This window comes from Chanos chanos, chromosome 8 (genome assembly GCF_902362185.1).
Source record: "Chanos chanos chromosome 8, fChaCha1.1, whole genome shotgun sequence".
Lineage (NCBI taxonomy): Eukaryota > Metazoa > Chordata > Actinopteri > Gonorynchiformes > Chanidae > Chanos > Chanos chanos.
The window spans coordinates 44,583,010-44,601,254 of NC_044502.1; the positions used below are offsets into that span (position 1 = coordinate 44,583,010).

At 44.3% G+C, this 18,245-nt stretch overlaps 2 protein-coding genes across 7 annotated transcripts in view; one reads left to right on the top strand and one right to left on the bottom strand.

Annotated features, from left to right (window-relative positions):
* The first annotated feature begins 428 nt into the window (after positions 1–428).
* LOC115818570 (NADH dehydrogenase [ubiquinone] 1 beta subcomplex subunit 9) lies at positions 429–3,816 on the top strand. Of its 2 annotated transcripts, none has more exons than XM_030781974.1 (5): positions 429–481; positions 1,592–1,707; positions 2,286–2,478; positions 2,740–2,853; positions 3,586–3,816. In XM_030781974.1, exons 1-5 carry the CDS (start codon positions 455–457, stop codon positions 3,715–3,717), a joined length of 582 nt encoding a protein of 193 aa, XP_030637834.1. In that variant the 5' UTR covers positions 429–454; the 3' UTR covers positions 3,718–3,816. The 2 variants fall into 2 exon arrangements, with proteins under 2 accessions (XP_030637834.1, XP_030637835.1); XM_030781975.1 differs by lacking the exon at positions 429–481 and adding an exon at positions 837–907.
* A 3,449-nt stretch (positions 3,817–7,265) lies between these two features.
* Positions 7,266–18,245, bottom strand: part of LOC115818567 (protein MTSS 1) — a 52,155-nt gene continuing 41,175 nt past the window's right edge. For 2 of the 5 annotated variants that reach the window (XM_030781970.1, XM_030781972.1), the window contains 7 exons: positions 17,642–17,749; positions 17,004–17,101; positions 14,248–14,458; positions 10,247–10,489; positions 9,236–9,436; positions 8,612–8,771; positions 7,266–7,952 (listed from right to left, as the gene is read on the bottom strand). In XM_030781970.1, the coding sequence (XP_030637830.1) occupies positions 7,324–7,952; positions 8,612–8,771; positions 9,236–9,436; positions 10,247–10,489; positions 14,248–14,458; positions 17,004–17,101; positions 17,642–17,749 (1,650 nt within the window). In that variant the 3' untranslated portion in view covers positions 7,266–7,323. Of the gene's footprint in view, positions 7,953–8,611; positions 8,772–9,235; positions 9,437–10,246; positions 10,490–11,232; positions 11,326–14,247; positions 14,459–17,003; positions 17,102–17,641; positions 17,750–18,245 lie in introns of all 5 variants that reach the window. The other 3 variants (XM_030781967.1, XM_030781969.1, XM_030781971.1) reach the window with 3 other exon arrangements.

Genomic DNA, 18,245 nt, shown 5'->3' on the forward strand with positions numbered 1-18,245 from the left:
GCTGTGCCCGCACCTCGTGACGCATGCCTCTTTCAGTAGCCTTCAATTATTTCGCTCTGAAATAGTTCGGGGTCTACGTAGCTCTGACGATATTTCTTCGACGTTGTAGTTTTCGCTCCCTGTACAATACCGCGCGACTCAACGCCAGTGGACAGGCGTGACTCAAAGAGCAACCGCTGTCCCAACAGTGTTGCACCTTGTTATTGGTGTTGCCGAGGAACAACGAAACACGCGCCCCATTTTTCACCTCTCTTCATGAGGGAAATGTATTTCTTTTCGAAGACACCATACCTCGCCCTACAGCCTCAGCTGTTCCAGTAAAACTACATTTCCCGAAAGAATGGCCACTCCGCGGTGTGACGGGAATCGTATTACTTTGCTCTTCCTGTCTCTTGACAGATGGTCTTTGATAGAGTGATGTGTGCATGCCACTATAACAAGGTCTACAGTGTCCATGCTTTTTTCCTGCATACCGTCCCGCGTAAGTCCAAGTAACGTTTGACATTGTACCGCCCTGCGTCCGTGATGTGCCCTTCATCATTTGGATACGGATACGGTTACGGGTACAGAAGTCAGTTTATTGTATCACGTCACGCAGGCCATTTGCAGGTCAAGCTAAGCCATAACGTGGCAGTTCATGTGTAACGTGTCAAAGAACATGTTGCGAGCGTGCGTGATTCCGCGGTTTTTTTTTTCAGGGGAGAGTGATGATTCCTTGTGAATATCATAACGGAACTGAATAACTCACGTATTTAGCAGGGGGTGAAAAGCAGAAACAATGAAAAATATTTCTCGGCCAATGTATTTCAAAACTAGATTCATACCCGTTTTTTAGTATGAGAGTGAGACATTCATTTGTAGGAAAAGCTGAAGTTTCTATCCTCGAAGGAACAGGAAAATATTCTTGGTATGTTGTCGGTGTTTGTCCGTGTTTATATAATGAAATGGGGTAGAACTGTATGCATTCTCATAGTGTTAATCATCTGAAGGTGACGACTAATTTTGAGTTGGCAACAAAGCGTAGTAGACTCCACCCTAGACACTCCCCCGAATGTTCATTAACTGACAAACGGTGTTCAGTTTTTCAGGCGACTTTCATACTGTTCATCATAAGTCTAGGCATATATGACATTATAAAGATATTTATAAGGTTTTATAAATTATGTATAATGTGCCTCTGGAAATTTTGGCTGATGCTGAAACGCACACTCTAAACCTATTAAGAATGTCTGTAATAGCTCTAAATGGTTCCATTTGTTATATAATCAATTTCCATACTGGTGGTAATTTTTAAGACTATTGATCGAATGAAAACCCTGGCGGGACAATCAGCTCGTGCAGCGACAGACTGAAAGCAGCAGAGAGACGTCATCAGACGTAATCCACGGTCATGGCATTTGTTAAACAGTCCATCCAACCCTTTACTGCAGATCTGACGTCAGAATAAAAATGTCAGCAAATGACGTTTGTTCTAATGACGAACGCCTGTAGAGATGGGCCCCCCGCTCCTGTAATGTGATTGCCACTGGCCTCCACATCTGTAGGTGGCAGCACTGACTTCAGCTCGTTCTCTTGTTGCAAATTCTCGAAGGTGACTCGGGACAGTGGACCTGCAAAGATGGCAACCGCCTATCTAACCCACCAACAGAAGGTCTTACGGCTTTATAAGAGAGCCCTTAGACACCTGGAATCCTGGTGCATCTTTAGGTGAGCATTTTGCTTGAGAATGGAGGCCTTATTCAGTGGCTTTAACATCAGCTTACCTAGCCTAGCAGTTTTCGAAGCAACGATTAACGGAAACTAACCCGTGGTGTTTACCTTATAGTTGTCGAAAATTACTCCGTTTTTTTTTATTTCAAAGACATGGAAAGTTATTCAGACAGCTAAATGTTTGGTGAGGTATTTTAAACAGTCGTCTTGTATCGGTTTGTATTAAGTTATTAATATGATAAATACATTTTCGGCATCCAGGCCGCTCAGTGTAGGTTTTCCATATAACTCAATGATTGTCACTAGGCTATTACCCTTTGTACTGTTTAGGCCCTTCTACACCTTAATACACAAACGCACCTCAGTCTTACAGTGGGGTTTAGGCAGCCAGTGCAGCTCACAAAGGAATAGTCTTACTTTTGTCCAAGGAACCACCTCAGCATTTTCAGATTTGTCTTTAACTTATCTTGTTAAACGACGTTACCGACCTCTTGACCAGCAGAATCCTGTATTGCCCTTCATTTTATGATCTTAAACTTGTCAGTGTTAACAAAGTCTCTCTCTCTCTCTCACAGAGATAAGTATCGCTTCTATGCCTGTCTGCTGAGAGCTCGATTTGATGAGAATAAGCATGAGAAGGACTTGGTCAAAGCAACAATGATGCTGAAAGCTGGTGAGGAGGAATTTTGGGCCAATCAGCATCCACAGCCCTACCTGTTCCCAGACTCACCTGGCGGGACATCCTATGAGAGATATGAATGCTATAAGGTAAAATGTGTGTGGCTTAAGGATTGTACTAGAGTTATGATTCATTGGTTTGTCCTTTTAAAATCCATCCTGTAGTAAACTGTTGCAGAACCCTAAGTACATCACAACAACAACAAAAAGATACAACTATTTTAATCAATACACTTTCCATGCAGAGAATAGAAAACAAGCCAAAAAGCTTAAAGTAGCTTCACCTACCGTCAAAGCTTCATTGAATCCCCATCATTGTGCTGTTTTCCCTTTTTTTTCCCTCTTACCCAGGTTCCTGAGTGGTGCCTGGATCACTGGCATCCCTCGGAGAAGGCCATGTACCCAGACTACTTTGCCAAGAGGGAACAGTGGAAGAAGTTGCAGGCGCAGAGCTGGGATAGAGAGGCAAGTGGAAATCATCATGATAGGAAACATAGTAATCCAGAGGAGTGGGTTTCTGAAGGCCAAGCTGCCCCTGCAACTTTTTCTCTTTGTCTTCCCGGAACACACACACCTAATTCAATTTATCAGCTGATTGCCAAGTTTAGAGGTGCGAATTTAGGGCCTTGAGCTTTCTTACTAGATTTCCCATTTGATTTCCTAGCCCATGTGTCCAGCCGTGAGCTTTGGAGCATTGGATTGAGAGTCACTGCACAATGCCACCTAATCCTATTCTAATTTAATTAATTGGTCAGTTTGGCTTCAGACTGTTGTGGATTAACCACAAACAAAAATGAACTGGTGTGGTTGGATTAAATACTTGTGGCAAAAGGCAATGAGTCACAAATGACTGAGTGCACATGCACCTGTTTCTCAGGTAAAAATAAATCAATTCCTTCCACTGGTTAAGGTTAGAGTTTATTGACAATCTGAAAGTTGCTAGACACACTGATGCCACCTGCAGGTTTGGACAGGTATTGTGATCAAGGGTGACTCAAGGGACAGTATTAGTTTGAAGATGGTATCTTGAGGAATACACATTGTCAAGATTGAGCACACACACACAGAAAAACATGACTGCACATTTTGGCAATGTTGACAAATGTTAGTACTTAGAGAGCAGTCAGACTAATATCTGGTCAGACTTCCAGCTTGCCTCTGTCAATCAGTAATCAGCAGTACCTTGTCTGTCTGTAGGTCCAGCAGCTGCAGGAGGAGACCCCTGAAGGCGGAGTCAGGTCTGAAGCCCTGCCCCCAGCTCGTAAGGAGGGGGACCTGCCCCCCCTCTGGTGGCAGTATGTCACTCGCCCCAGAGAGCGTCCTATGTGAACCTCGTCGCTGCCGAGAGCAGCCAACTTTGTGTCACCCTTCAAACCTACACCTGTATTCTGTGAATTCTCCCTCTATAGGTATAATAAATATATATTGTCAGTGAAACTGCTGTGACTGGATTTATTTAAATAGTTAAGAAAAAAAAGCTCTTTCATGGCTGTAGTGGTCTAGAATGGGGGTGCTGGGCTTCACAGGGGTGTTTCATAAATAACTGAATATTTCTGAAATGTTTTTAATCTTTAATAAACTTAAATTAATCAGAATAAAACTAATTATGTCTGAAACAGGTTATGGACGTGTGATCCTTCAGTTCGGTTTTCAAATCTCAGTGAGACGTTCTCTATATTAGAGAATAGTGAAAATAATATACTTACAATGACGGACAGTAGTCCTCGCGGAAATAACGGTCAAACGCATAAACGGACATTAAACAGATTCTCTCTTTAATGTAGGCTGAAGCAAGTATTACATGGAAAAAAAACCGTTAAACATACATAAACGGTACTCGTGACCTGTTCAATTGCACAGGAGTAGAGGTCGGTTCAGTACAAACTACCAAACTGAGAAAATCAACCGATATCTCTGGGTCTATTCGACAAAATCGCATTTTTACAGTAAGAAAAGGAAACCCCACAAATGTTTTAAACTAGCAGTCAGCGTACGCATAAAATTTTGGCAACATTTTTTAAAAAAGAAAAACAATCTAGATATGCTCTTCAGATAAATATCTAGACGTTAATTGCTGCACACTGCGGTACAGCAACGCTTAAAACTAAAGTTTTATACACAGACAATATCAAAACACTTCGGGATTGACACAGTGCTGACATATAGATTCGTAGCATCATATGCACGGTAGCATCCGCTAATTTGAGTTTCACAATTTTACAAGCGTCTCTTTGACCAATTTGGTGAAACTATTAGTCCTGAACTTTTATTTCACCAGTGTTTCTCTTCCTCACGAGGCGCGTGTTAAAACCACTCCATATATGGCTGTGTGGCAGCTACAAAATCTAAAAAATTACCATTTTACACGTTTATTTGCATATCGTCGTCCTTATATGCATAAGGATGAGGATAAGATCAAAATAAACATTCTAAACATTATCTCTTTTTTTAACACACTGACGAAGTGTACTTGAATTGCTATAATGTATAAGGAATTGCTAAAACAACATTGTTTGGAATTTTAACACTGAATTTTTTTTCTTCGCTTGGACTGCAGCTTCCCATTTATCTGGGGCTAATGTCCTAATATATATCATATTTGGGAACATACAAGCAAGAGCTTTAACACAGAGAACAATGGAAACATTACGCAAACATCCAGATAAGAGAAACACTGGAGAAAAACAGTCAAAGGATCCATCCTGCAGAACAGATTCTGAACGGTTTATTGAGAAGACAAAGACTAGAGTATGAGATGACGTCTAAAGAAAAACACACAACAAAAGAAAAGAAAGCACCATTAAAAAAATTATACAATATGAGTCACTCATGACATTTGAGTTCTCTTTTTAACAACCGAGACTCTGGAGCAAAGCAGCGTTTGTGCTCCTTCTTAAACAGTACAAACACGTTTTATGGAAAACGGGTTGGCGTCCGGATTAGCAGACAAGTACATGAATGATGGCAGACAACTTTTAACACACGATGTTTGAGGATGGAAAAACTGAACATTTACTAGACATAAACACTTATGAAATGTTAAAGGACTTGTACGTGTTCGCCACAAAACCCATCTATTCACTGCTTAACGAACGTCGCATTCATACTTGCCAAAAAGATCTCTGAATGCAGACGCGGTCGAAAAAGCAAATTCCAATATCACACTGTTTTAAGTTGTTGTTCACACATTGTTCAAGCACAGAGAGAGCACAAGTTGACAAGCAGTGCCGTCGTAGGTTAACTTTAAAGAACTACTAACTTTACCGAAAACGGGTTCCCCGTTTTTTTTTCTCGAACAGAACTTAACATCTCTCTCTAAATCACAGCTCTGTAATCACAAGATTCTATGTTGCATTTCCATATACAATGCAGATTTTGAGGTGCTTACAAATGCAGGCAGTAAAGAATGACTAAATGCTGAAGAAATCATACTGTATAGATGCTAAAGCGCTAGTTGCAGCCGGTTAGTTACGTTGTTCTACTAGCTAGCGGTAGAGAGAAACAATTTTTTTCCCCAAGGCGCAGTATTCGGACCGTAGTGTTTGTACTGAAGATGTGGTAAGCAGTCAGGCTAAAGTGTGTGCTTCTGTAGAGTAATTTACCTTATATTGTATTAACATAATATACAAAATAATTTCACAGCACATGCATGAAAAGAACTGGATCTATTCTGAGGAATAAAAAAAAAAAAAATCGAGTGCTCATTAAATGAATAAATTAAGTCTGTGGGTAAGTCTTTGTTCCTGTGTCGTTATTTACAATTCCATACAAACTGAAGAAGTACTTTAAGAATACCTCTGCCAGTCAGAATTAAAACTAAACTCAAGCTGGAATTTCATTTATAATGGCAGAGAAAAAATAAAATAACATAAACCTAACAAAATCGTAAAAGTGTTTGAACAGATTTATAGCTTACTGTGAGACAAACTGTAGTGATCAGATTAAATCTCCCGTTTACAGCGGCATGCAGTTATGACTGAACACAAAACAAACATCAATACCAACAACAATTAAAATAAAATTAAAAAAAAAAAAAAAACGGAGTAAAATTCGTTTTAAAAGTACAAGCCCTAGACCACATGAAAATCAGCCTTAGTTTTGAATTATACCTCGTTTACCGTCATCCACAGTTTAATTTCCACCACCCCTCCCCCCTCTAGTACTTAACTGTAGTGGCATATACTTGTATTTCAGAGATACACACGATAATTGAATGTTATCTTTTTTTTTCTCTCTCTCTCTCTCTCTGTCTCCACAGCGTATTGCTTTGTATTGTCAGGTTTATAAGGGTCATTATGAAGGCATGGGTAGTGACAGAGAGCATGCGCTAACAGTGTTAACCAGCATGAGGAGTTTCGTACAGTCTGGAGCCAATCACAGGACAAGGATTCCCCCTCACTCCCTACAATGGAGGCTACACCAGCTATCAACGCTTGGGCTCCTACTGCCTGCGTCCTTCGAAAAGTTTAGTTGGTGGAGCTTATGACACGTTTAAGAGTCAAGTAATTTGGCACCTTGAGACAACTGACGCTGAAAGGATCTGAGCGAGAGAGAGAGAAAGAGAGAGAGATGGGGGGTGGGGGGGGGGGAGGGGGTAGGGGGCAAGGGGGTAAGAGTCACCTTACACATAAGGTTCCAAATTAAGCAAGTACCTCTTAAATCTGCTCTACGAAAGGTGTCAACTCTGTGATAGCATAGGACACCGCTTTTTTCTGCGCTTCTGAAATGAAATATGAAAAAAGAAAGAAAAGAAAAAAACTCTAACTCTTTCTCTCCCCACAATGGGTACTGGAATGAAAGCAGGCATTTGTTGTTGGACCCTATACAGACTTTTGTTTTCTTGCTTTGTATCTGAAGGCAGTTAGCCCCCCCCCCCCCCCCCCCCTGCTTTTCTCTCTCGTTCTCTTCCTCTCTCTCTCTCTCTCGTTTTCCCTCTCACGCAATCCGCGGTGCGGACCGATCATTTGTCGACGTCTTCTTCAGCTTGACCCCTCGTCGGATGGCCAGGAGCATCGTGTCTCCTTGGGGGTCGGAGGAGTCCACGTCGTCCATGCCCTCCCCATCTCCGCCCTCACACGGGGGCTGCTGACCGGGCAGGAAGGGGGGGTTAATGGAGGCCTGGCCACTCCACGACGCCATGGGCAGCTCTCCGCCCTCCTCCCTCAGGGTGGGCGACTCCGGGCTGGGCTGCTCTTCCATCTCCTCCTCGGTCCCGTTGCTGCCGCCCGGAGCGGACTGGAACCCCCCCGGAAGGTCGGGAACCGTGGGCGTCCTGACGGGAATGACGGGAGTCTTTATGGGGATCGGGCCCACGCCGAGAGCAGCGGCCCGGCGGACGGAGGGCTTGGTGGAAGGCGTGCGGCGGATGGTGGCCACGCCCGGAGTGACGATGACCGGGCCGGCCGTGGACGGGAGGCCCGCGGTGGACGCCGGCCGTTTGGCCTGGAACATTTTGCGGTAGGACTGGCTAATGTCGCTGTTCCGGGGGATGGTGGAGGATTTGTCAAACTCCTGCTGCTCCATGTCCGGATCCCCGCCGACGGAGAAGTAGTCGTAGTCAGACACTGCCGGGTGGGGGAAGGGTGGGTCAGAGTTAGAGAAGCTTCTAATTTATTCAGACCAGCCTTAATGTGTAGTTCATTTCTATGAAACAGCCAAATTAACAACGACGTCAGTTAGATTTTAGATTTGTGGCGTCTTGTGTCATGGGTTTTACTGGTGGCAATAAGATTTTGTTGACTCTGCGGTAGGCGACACAGACATGACAAGAGTGACCGTTACAATGCAGTAAAAAAACAAAAACAAAACAAAAACCCAAAGCATTTAACTTTGCTGAGACAAGTAAGGTCAGTAGTACTTGGGGAAGTGCAGTGGCGGTAAGAACATTTTTATGACGGAGTGAAAGTGTGTGTGTGTGTGTGTGTGTGTGCCAGACCAGAATAAAATAAGTATCAGAAAGATTGTCTACAGTGTGACTTTCCTTGTGACTTTACTCTCTTAATTAACAGCATGAATAGACGCCATAGTGAGGCATTCATGTGATGTGTGTTTGGTATTAATGCATCACAATAAGGCCTGTTAGAATTTTAGTAACAAGGAGACATGGTAACGGAGCCACCTAAGAGAGCTGGAACAGGCCTCAGATAGTCAGATGTTCCATACACTGATTTGTGTGTGTGTATATCTGTTTCTCTGCATGTGTGTGTGTGTGTGTGTGTGTTACCTTGGGATGGTATGGTATCTTCGGAGCAGCAGGGTGTAGTGGTTTGGGTGCTGTAGCCACTGGAGCACTGTAAAGAGTCCCTGCTGGATCTCTGTGTGTCTAACTGTAACCCACGGGATAGGGCTAGAGCCAGCTCCTCATGCACCTCAATGTCCTCTGTCTGTTTACACACGCGCACACGCACACGCACAAGCACACACACACACACACGCACACACCACAAATGTACACACAGGAAAACAACCAAAAAGACAAGGTCAGAATCGAGTCCTCTAGGAACAGGTACTAATGTTATGTGGGGTAAATACATATACACTGTGCAATATGCGGCTTGTTCTGACTCAGAAGACCTTCACACTGTGACTACTGATTACACTACACCCACTGTAATTACCACACACACTCATTCTCTCTATTGACCTTTTACTGGATTCTATAATCTGAAACCAGCCATAAGACTAACAGTGTATTTGAGAATGTGTGTGTGTGTGTGTGTGTGTGTGTGTGCATGTGTGTGGTGTTTGAGTGAGTGTATGTGTGTATTTGAGTGTGTTTGTGTGTGTGTAGGTGTGTGTGTGTGTATGTTTTTTTTAGTGTGTGTGTGTGTGTGTCTGTCTGTCTGACCTTGGGTGTTGTGGCCACACTCCTGGCTCTCTGGCTGTCATCCTGGGCAGTGCTGATTGGGCCTGGTTGTGTGGGGGAGGTCATCGTGATGCCTGGTTGTGTGGAGGAGGTCATCGTGGTGTCTGTTTGATCTTTCGTTTCTTTTTTCCGACGCAGCGTGTTCACCATGGGCTGATCGTATGGGCCTGGCTTAGCCCAGTCCTGAGACACACAAACACACGCATCATTCCCTGTTCTACACTCATACACACACACACTCTCCTGCACTGGTGCTGAGATGGACTTCTGTATGCAGTTCCATCATTGGCCACATGGAGGCACTGTTCATTCATTCATTCATTCATTCAGAATTCTTCCTCAGGTTACTGTTTCCAAATTATCATGAGATTTTTAGTCAATGTTTGTACCAATCCAAAATGCTTTGGTGGAAAAAAAAAAGAATTGTAACACTACTAAAAATTTACAGATTTGTGACATTAAAATTTTAAAATCTACTTTCCAATGAGTTTACCAATAAGTTAATGAGTTTGCTAAAGTTAGACGGGGAGGACATGTTTCATTTCTGGTTAATTGTGGTTAAACACAAAATTCTGTCAGGTTTCGCTCTATCATGTCAGTAACAGCGGGCGAGACTCTTCATCCAAAGTGTCTGTGTTTTTTCACAGAATTTCCCATTTAAAAATCCAAAACATGGAACGCTATTCTCCAAAGCAGGATTTCTCATTTAGCCAGATTACCTGAACCAAAAAAAAAAAAAAACCTGGAAAACTGTTCAGGAAAAGGACAAGAGTTCAAGAACGTGCCTATTAGCCACTCTTGACCTCTGACCTCTGTTATCCAGCTAAAACTGAAAAACCCTGCCTCACAGAGTACTCCGTCCATCTCAGCCTTCATCAAGTGGCCTTGATTTAGATCCACACTAAACATACACATGAGGGTGGGGTGAAAAAAAAAAAAAAAAAAAAGACACAAGCAATCGTCCAATGAGAGGAGAGACAGAGGCTGACAAACCTTCCAGCTGGGGACCTTAGAGGATGGGAACATGCCCGGTCCGAGGGTACAATAGTGCGGGTAGTCGGGCAACAAGGCAGAGCCTGGCCGGGACCACGAGCGCAGGGTGGAGGAAGAGGAGGATGAGGAAGAGGAGATGGAGGAAGGAGGAGGGAAGAAGGGAAAGCCCCCCCCGGATCCCCCCGTCCCTCCGTTCAGGTATGACGAGTCAGCCGGACCGTAGTGATCAAAGCCGTTTGGCAACTGGGTCACGTGCGGGAGAACGGAACAGAACCGAACCGAACGGAACGGCAGACAAACACCCAGACAGACACAGAATGGAGGACAAAATTAAACAAATGTATGAATGATAAACAAAACAAAACAAAACAAAACAAAACAGGCTGGAAAAACAAGTGCAATGGTGAAAGTAGTCACACTGTAAAAAGAGGAAAGTGTGGTCAACTGAAAAAAATGGTACGGCCATTTACTTCACAACTGTCACAAAACTCCCCTCAAATACTACACCCAAAGCAGCTGAATTTGCCAGGACTCAACAGTTCCTGTTCAGTAAAAAAAAATATTTTGGAACAAACTGCCTTATCATTTTCAGTTGACCAAACTTTTAATGACTTTTACAGTTACACAAAAACAACAACAACAACAACATATGCTCTGCAGATGACAACTAAAAGGGTGTAGGTAACTGAAAAGCTAAGTGGATATATAATTAAAAAAAAAAAACAACATCTGAGAGGTTTTCTGCCAAATGACAACAGCCAGGGTGAAATGAGAATTCTGTGCACTGGTCCAGCTGGAAGTTCTGAATGAAGTTCAAAAAGACCACAGAGCTCTGTGGTGTGTGTGTGTGTGTGTGTGTGTGTGTGTGTGTGTGTCTGTGTGTGTGATATCCCGCAAACAAGACAACCAATGGGGAGGGAGAGGGAGGAGAGGTGGGCCAATGAGGTTTGGCTGGAGTGAGATGAGAGGGCCAATGGGGTGTTCACCTTTTCTGTGGAGCCGACAGAGGAGGGAGAGCTGCACTCGCTCACTGACTGTGCAGTCTCAGAGGCTTCTGAAGACGCTGAGCTCGAGGCAGGCTGAGGGGGCGCGCGGCGGAGGACAGCAGAGTGTGTGTGTGTGTGTGTGTGTGTGTGTGCATACACACACAGACATCAACACACATAGGTCAAGAAAAGATACAGTAGAGAAGATACAGAGATGTAGAGCAGACACGACAAAAACAGACACAAGTTGATAAAGACAGGAGAGCAGAGACAGAGAGAAAGAAAGAGAAAGAGAGAGGGAGAAATGAAAAGAAAGATGGGGAAGAGAGAGGGAGAGAGAGAGAGAAACATGAAGCAAGAGGTTAGAAGCAGTATAAACAAAACAAAGCAAAAGAAAAACAGCACGAAACAACGTCTGGGACGCTGCCATCAGTAGAGTTAGTCTGAGGGTCCAGAGCAGAGTCGGTTTCAACCCGTACGACCCGTTCCCCACACACACACACACACACACACACACACACACACACACACACACACACAACTGCACAGAACCAGACCGCAAACTTCGCTACTCATTTCACATTTGTCAGATTCTTGGATGAAGAATAAAATAAAACACAGAGAGAGAGAGAGAGAGGGATAGAGGGATGGAGGGAAAAGTGGAAAACCCAGGCAGTCAGGAGCATTAGAGAGCAGAGGAAGCCAGAGACAGCGAGGTTTTTCCATCACATAGTGTTTTCACTGGAGCTGCGGTCACGCCAGTCGGAAGCTCTGAGACCATACTGTGAACTAATTGAGAGGGAAGGGGGAAAGGCGTGTGTGTGTGTGTGTGTGTGTGTGTGTGAGTAATGATGGCATCCTTGGCAACCCCCCCTCTTACAAACCTCATCTTTAGCTTGGCTTAAGTCTGGATACAACCCACTGTCTGATGATGCAGAGCAGCCAACGGAGGTCAAAAATGCTAAACACTTCAGTTACAATGACCTCAAAGTCTTCGAATGTTCCCCAAAAACCATAATTTCCCTTCTGCTGCTGCTGCTGCTGCTGCTCTTAGCTAGCGGTGATAGAATGGTTCCAATCACCTCACCCACCACACCGAGCTTCAAAAAAAAAAAGAAATCCACCCCAAACCAGGCCCTGGCAGACATATTGACACATTTGGAACAGTGATTGGTCAAATTTGTGGTGGGAATTTAGTGAGGGGGAACTTGAAGCTCTGTGAAATTAGAGATTGAATCATGGGGAAAACTTTGTCTGTGGCTCATGGGAAAGTGAAGGAGAGTGAGAAAGAGAAACAGAAAGAGAGAGAGAGAGAAAGTGAAAGAGTGTGTCATCAGAGAGAGAGTAAGAGAGAGAGTGTGTGTCAGAGAGAGACAGAGAGAGAGAGAGAGAGAGAGAGAGAGAGAAGGACGGAGAGAGAGAAAGAGAGAGAGAGAGAGAGAGAGAAAGAGAGAGAGGGAGAGGGGGAGAGAGAGAGGGAGAGAGGGAGGGAGAGAGACAGAGAGAGAGAGAGAGAGAGAGGGGGAAGAGAGAGAGGGAGAGAGACAGAGAGAGAGAGAGAGAGGGGGGAGAGAGGGGGGGGAGAGAGGGGGAGAGAGAGAGGGAGCGAGAGAGAGAGAGAGAGAGAGAGAGAGAGAGAGAGAGGGGGGGGGGGGGGGGATATGAGAGTCTGTACTGTGCACAGCTGGGCATGGCGCTAATCAGCCCCAGAGACAATTCATCAACCGTCCGCAGATGGGGTACAGGACGGCAGCCGAGACGTGGGCTCCCAGCATTCTCTCTGTCTGTCTCCATCTCTTTCTCTGGACCTGTGTCACTCACTCTCACTCTCTCTCTCCGTCTTTCTTTTTCTCTCTCTCACACACACACACACTCGTGCACACACTGTCACTATCTTTCTCTTTCCCTGTCTCTCTCATGCAAACAATCTTCTTATAACTGCTTTTTTCTATCTCCCTCACACACACACACACACCCACACACAGAGTCATCCTGCTCTCTCTCTCCATCACACACACACACACACCGTAGCTATTTTTCAAGAGCCAGACATCTTGGACTGAGCCCTCGTAAACTCAAACCTCGGGAGGCACCAATAAAACGTGTTCTCGTACATGAATAATCACAAAATGTCCTTGGACAGTGCGCTGGCAAACGGCATCAGCCCTAGGAGAGGAAGAGTTGGACCAGGCCCACACCTATGGAACCACGTCCAAGAGGAAGTCTGGGACAAGACAGAAACTGTTTTGACCCTTAGCTGTGTGTGCGTGTGTGTGTGCGCGCGTGTGTGTGTGTGTGTGTGTGTGTGTGTGTGTGTGGGAGGGGGGGGGGGGGGTTCTGGAGGGTTATTCTATGTAGGGTTTAGTGTGTGATGTCATGAGAGGCATAGACTTCAGCCTGATCTCCGGGGCTGACTTTCAGGTCTTGAAGTAGATCCTTCCGTACGGATTAACTCTCCATATAAGGATAAAGGGGAATCTCCTGGGATTTCACTGATATCTGGATCAGAGTGGGTTTTTTTTTTTTTTTTTTTTTTATTGGCTTGGCCCAAACCTTAATCAGTTGTAGCTTTGTCTGGCTACACTGTACAGAAGAGAACATTCTAACATTCTAGGCCCTTCCCTGCACGGCTGCCTGTATCACGAGGAAAAGACTTGAACAGACATGAAGGGCAGTGTGTGTCACAGTTTGTCCAGACCTTTGGTTAAGACACTGCTCCTCATACAAGGACATAGAGGGACACTCTTAGACTTTATCTGGCAGAGTAAAAGATAACTGACAGGACTTGACTGTTTAGGTCCTTTGGGCCTTTTTTTTTTTTAATGACATATGAATATGTGGGGGTCTTTGTCGTAATCCTGACTTATGAGGATGTTTGTGTGTCTGCCTGTGCTACAGCAGCGGACACTGCACTATACTTGTGGGTGGACTCTTACCTGTGCAGGTTCCACTGAGACTTTTCTGTGGATACAGACATACAGGCATACGGAGGGGGGAGGGCGGGGGGGTTCTTACCTGGGGCGCTGTGTCGGAGGGCATCGGCGAGGGAGACTTGGACTGAAAGGCATCCTGGGAGATGAAGCCGGAGTCGTGGGAGGAGATGCTGGACAGGCGGGCGGGGACCTGCTGTGGCAGGGTGGAGCTGCGGTAGCGACAGTGTGAGGAAGGTGAGTGAGAGAGCGAGCCACTGGATCGGGAGTCGCTACTGTTGACACTGTTCAGACTGCTGTTAGAGACAGGGCGGAGTCGAAGGGGGGCGGGGCACGAGCAAAAAGGGGGAAGTGGGCGGAAAAAAATGGTGGAGACAAAACAGAGAAGGAGGGGGGAGGGGGGTGGGGAAGGGAAGGAGGGGGGGAGACCAGGTACCATTAACACTCCACAAACCCAAAATGCAGCAGGCAAGGGCAAACTCAAAGCACGACCAAACTCAAATCACAAAAAAAAAAAAAAAAAAAAATCACATGTGACACATGGAGAAGAACAAACACATAAACAAACAACAAAACAAAAAACAAACGACATGTTCCTTCCCTTTGAGACAATGAATCATTTAAAAACATCAGTGCACACATGATTTTGGAAAGATGTCATTTTCAGGTTTAAACCGACCGCAATTAGATTTAAAAATCCATCATTATGTAATAAGATAGACAAGGGGTTCATTCAAACGCTTTCGTCGTCATACATGCTTTGAATGGTGACATTTCTTCCAGAATTTCCCTTACTGTACAGAATTAGCCTTAAATTAGTCCTTCAGCTATTAACCATAATAAAATTGCATAAGATAGGAAAAAAAAATCTTTATCTTATGCAAGGTTTCCAGACGAAGGAGGCAAAGTGTGTCTTGCGACCGAATTATGATCCAAATTCCTATTCAGTGGCTCCGCCGTATGTTAGAATGGCACTGCGGGGTTAAACGAAGTGGGAATTTTCACACTGGAGTTGTCTCAGAGGGTCTGAAGTTTATTCCACTTCTGTACGACGAGATAATTACTCTGGGCCCCGTGTTGGTTATTTTTAGCCATCGCTCTTAAATCAGAGCACTGGAAAAAGACCCATCCCCCCCCCCCCCCCTCCCTCCCTCTGTCAGTCTTTACTTAGCTTGATATCCAATGAAAAAAGGCCATTGCCAAAAGGGAGGACTGTAACTGGGAAATACATCGACCAGAAAAACAAAATTAAAAAAAAAAAAAAAAAACGAGAGAGAGAGAAACCAGCACTAGCGAGCACATTTATCATGCTTGGTCAGGCAGGAGACAGACTGCGGCTACTGTAAAGGAGACATCTATCCTTCTGGTGTGACACACGCCGCCAGTGAAATTCTGTGATTTTGAACAGTTATGATTCTGTTATGGATGACCGAGGACCAACAACAAAAAAAAAATCCCAAAACAAAACAAAACAAAATTAAAAAACACCATAATGCGAAGCACGGCAATGCAGGCATCATACCAACAAACTGTTTTCATTGGAAACAGTTTTTCGTTTGTTTGTTTGGTTTTTTTTTTCCAGACAGGTTCACAGACATTGCACACACACTGGGTCACAGGGTTGGTAAAGGTATAGGTCAGGGGGACACACTGCACAGAGCATTTCAGACAATTACAACTGGATGGTTTGACACTTCAAGGTAAAGTTTTAGAAAGTTTCTAGAAACTTTTGACACTTCGGGTAAAGTTTTAGAAAGTTTCTAAAGAATGTACAGAGGTATCCAGCCTGTGCAAGTGTGCAGAACCAAAATAATTACGAAATTAAAATTAAAAAAAAATCAAAAAGAAAAATAAATAAAACCCATTGCTTTTGGTTGTTAGAAGTTAACCGTGCTGAAAAAAGCCCAATCTGCCAGTCTTTTTCAGTTCTGCTGGACCTGAACAAGCTGAAAACCTTTATATGTTTTAAAACATAGTGCAACCGGCTCCTAAAATCTGTTCTGTGATCATTACGACTGGTACAGAACCCTCTCTGATATTTTATAAGAAAAGAAAACAAAAGGAGGAGGAGGTATTCGGTGGGCAGAGGCTGTGTAAACGTGGTTAGACTTGTGTCACTCCTCATCCGATGACAGTAGTGATGTGAGCACACAGGGGTGAGTGAGAGAGCGCGTTTTGATGGCCGTAGGACTTTAGTTTACAGGCCTTCCCTGACTCAAATGTCTCCTTCCTCTCAGATAAACAGGCCCTGACGCATCAAAGCCTCAGTCAGAGAGCAGATTAGTCTGAGTAATGTCTGTGCCTAACGCTTGATTATCTGTCCATGATCGAAATGAAGATAAAAAAAAAAAAAAAATACATATATATCAGTCTGATAATGATAAGACACTTCACGGATCTGTGTGTGGCTTGTAAACTTCAAAGTTTCAACGTCGGGGCTTAACGTGCATAATTTTTGTGTGTGTCAGAAGCTTCCAAAAAGTGACTGTAACTGATCAATTCATTACACGCCCCCCCCCCCCCCCCCCCCCCCCGATCCATGATGAGCTGAGCTCTCTCACTCCATTACCTCACATTACAACCAAAGTAAGTTTATCACATCCACCACTAGGGGGCAGAGCAAGAACAGAGAGTGTGAGTGAGTGTGTGTGTGCATGTGAGTGCATGTGTGTATAACCTTCAGTGTGCAGACAGACACTGGTGTTTCAATCACTTTTTACCCAAAGCTGCTGATCTGAGACCAGTGAGTAAGTCATATTGAGTGAACAGTACAACAGATCCAAAAAGAAAAAAATAAACACACACCAACCAGACATAATTCTGAGCGGGTCCGACACTTACCTACACATACTGGACTTTCTGGACATGGTTGTACTGGGTGAGGATGGTGGAGTCTGATAGGACCAGTTGTAGTCAGAACCTTTCAAGTCATGTATGACCTGTGAGGCACAGCAGAGCCAAACCCGTTAAAAGACTGGAAACCTCTAATGTACAGTTCATTACAAAAAAACCAAACGAACACAACCACAAAAAAAACCAGTCTGACGCATGAGTCAAGGGCAAATCACATGACTCTGAAAAAACTCCCTTGGGCTAAAGCTACAAACACAGGAAATGTTAGTAATGACATGGCTTATGTCTCATTTATGTAACACCTTTCGTCAGTCAGGGCTTGGCTGCCGTGTGTGTGTGTGTGTGTGTGTGTGTGTGTGAGCTGGGAAGGCCCGTCAGCTCCACACCGATGCTCATTTCCCTAAACAAATATCAGGCAAGTCGTCGCCTTTCCGGTTCTACCGCGCCGATGATGGCAGCCTGATCCGCAAAAAAAACAGCTGGCGCGAAACCCAGCGCTTAAGGCGACACACGTGACGAACCAGGAGCTTCCGGGCAGTGCGTAGATGCACGCTAGGCTAATGAGGTACCTGGTTCAGGTTGTGTCGCTTCACAACCCGGAGGCAGCGAGCGATTCACCGACTGACCTGTTCGCTGGCGGGCGGCAGTTTGTGAGGGTCCACGGTTAGAGCCTGCAGGTCGTCGGCGATGGTCTGGAGATGGGTGATCTCTCCCAGCATAGAGATCTCTTCATCCTGAAGACACACAGTTCAGAAAACAGTATTTAAAGGAGCCAATGCTGGTTTTGGTTAAATCTTAAACCCTAAACAGCCCCAGTCTGGACTGTTTTAAAGTTTAAAACTAACGTGATTAATATTTTTAAGCAATGTTGTGTCTATTGGAGTGTAACCTGATGACTGATCCAGATAAATGGTGTGACTGATTGACAGTGTCATACAGTTACTTTTTGTCAACCGTCAAAATTCTAGAGTAACATTATGAACGTTTAAGAGTTACATTATGACTGTTTCATAGTAACACGAATGTTTAAAAAGTAACGTCATTGTTCCATAATAACATTATGACTGTTTCAAAGTAACACTGTGACTGTTTCACAGTAACATTATGAATATTTAAGAGTGACATCATGCCTGTTTCAAATTACATTGTAACTCTTTGAAATGACGTTACGATAATTCTTGATCACTACCGTAACACTGTGACTTTGGTTGCTGATGCCCTTGAATTCAG